Raw genomic sequence first — 1,236 nt, 5'->3', positions numbered from 1 at the left:
GCCCCCTGCCGAGCCGGTGTCCCTCGCATCCCCGTTAGCGCCCTGGCGCCAGCGCTGCAGCTCCTGCCCCTCGGCCAGGCCCGCCGACACCGGGGCCGCCTCCGGCAGCGTCGAGGCCTGAGCCAGGGTCGGGGTCAAGGTCAGAGTTGGGGACGGGGGTTGAGGGGACGACAGGGGCTCCCGTGGCGGCGGCGCCGGTGGGGACCCTGGTTCCGCCGCCCCTTCCTGGGCCCCCGGGCCGCAGGCGCTGATGCGGCAGCCCGGCATCCCCCGCCCCCAGGCGGTCTGCAGCCGTCGGTCCCGGGGTCTGGCTGGCTGCCCCCGCCAGACACCAAAGAACGGAGAGATGCGGCCGCAGCCCCCGCGCCAGCGCAGCACCGGCCGCCAGTGCGTCTTATAGAACACGGGGCGGAGCGATGGACAGCACAGCCAATCAAAAGCTGGCTTGTCCAGAACCCGCCTCCCCTGCCCGCCAGTTCACCACATTGCCTAGAACCTTCAGGTCCTTCAGTCCTGTTCTGCCATGCCAGGCATCCGGTCCCTACCCATCTCCCCCCAAAAGTTAGGTGGAAAGAAGACCGCATCCTCTCTGTTCTGGCTCTTGAGTCATAAGCTCTGGTAACTGGTGCTTAGAAATCATGGACTCCAGTCTCTACTGGAGCACAGGGTTTTGCCTGAGACCACACTGTGACAGTGAGAGCCTGGACTAGAACTCAGAAGGCTTGACTCCTTGCATAGTGCTCCTCCCGTACCGCACGCTGCCCCTCAGTCGAATCGGTTCTGCCTGGTCTCCTGGGTCACAAACTCACCAGAACGCTCTTCTCCAATCTCCCTGGGGCAGTGGAGAGGTTAATCCAGGCGGGCGACTGGTCGCAGTGGGAATCTGGCCGGTTTGGTTCCCCACCAGGCAGGCCCTGCCCGAGCAGAACAAACCACAGAGCTGCCGCTGAACTTGGCGCGGCTTTCTTAAACCCTGACGGCCGCCCAGAAGAGGCGCAGACCCCACGGTGTGCAAAATTCTTTCCATGCCCCTGCTCCTGTTTGCTCCTCCCAGTAGATGTCCCCACACCATTACACTGAGGGGAAACAGAGCCAGAAGGTGCAGGGGTGCTTTCCCCAAGGTCGCAGTGCAGGTGGGGCGCTGAATCTGCCCACTGGATGGAACTAGCTCAGCCATTCATGTCCTCTGTGGGCTCATATACCTGAGTCTTCTCACTGTCATCGGGGGACCCTCCT

The 1,236-nt window shown here is 63.7% G+C and overlaps 1 protein-coding gene across 1 annotated transcript in view; it reads right to left on the bottom strand.

The window, feature by feature from the left end:
• The window catches only part of TRNP1 (TMF1-regulated nuclear protein 1), a 6,734-nt gene extending 6,349 nt beyond the window's left edge, over positions 1 to 385 (bottom strand). Inside the window, exon 1 of the mRNA XM_011358050.2 lies at positions 3 to 385. Coding sequence (XP_011356352.1) covers positions 3 to 267 — 265 coding nt within the window. The 5' untranslated portion in view covers positions 268 to 385. The remainder of the gene's footprint in view (positions 1 to 2) is intronic.
• Between the last annotated feature and the right edge of the window lie 851 nt (positions 386 to 1,236).

Source organism: Pteropus vampyrus, unplaced genomic scaffold (assembly GCF_000151845.1).
Source record: "Pteropus vampyrus isolate Shadow unplaced genomic scaffold, Pvam_2.0 Scaffold36, whole genome shotgun sequence".
In the NCBI taxonomy this organism is placed as follows: Eukaryota; Metazoa; Chordata; class Mammalia; order Chiroptera; family Pteropodidae; genus Pteropus; species Pteropus vampyrus.
The sequence above is the reverse complement of the archived record's forward strand: the minus strand, read 5'-3'. Positions and strand labels throughout refer to the sequence as shown.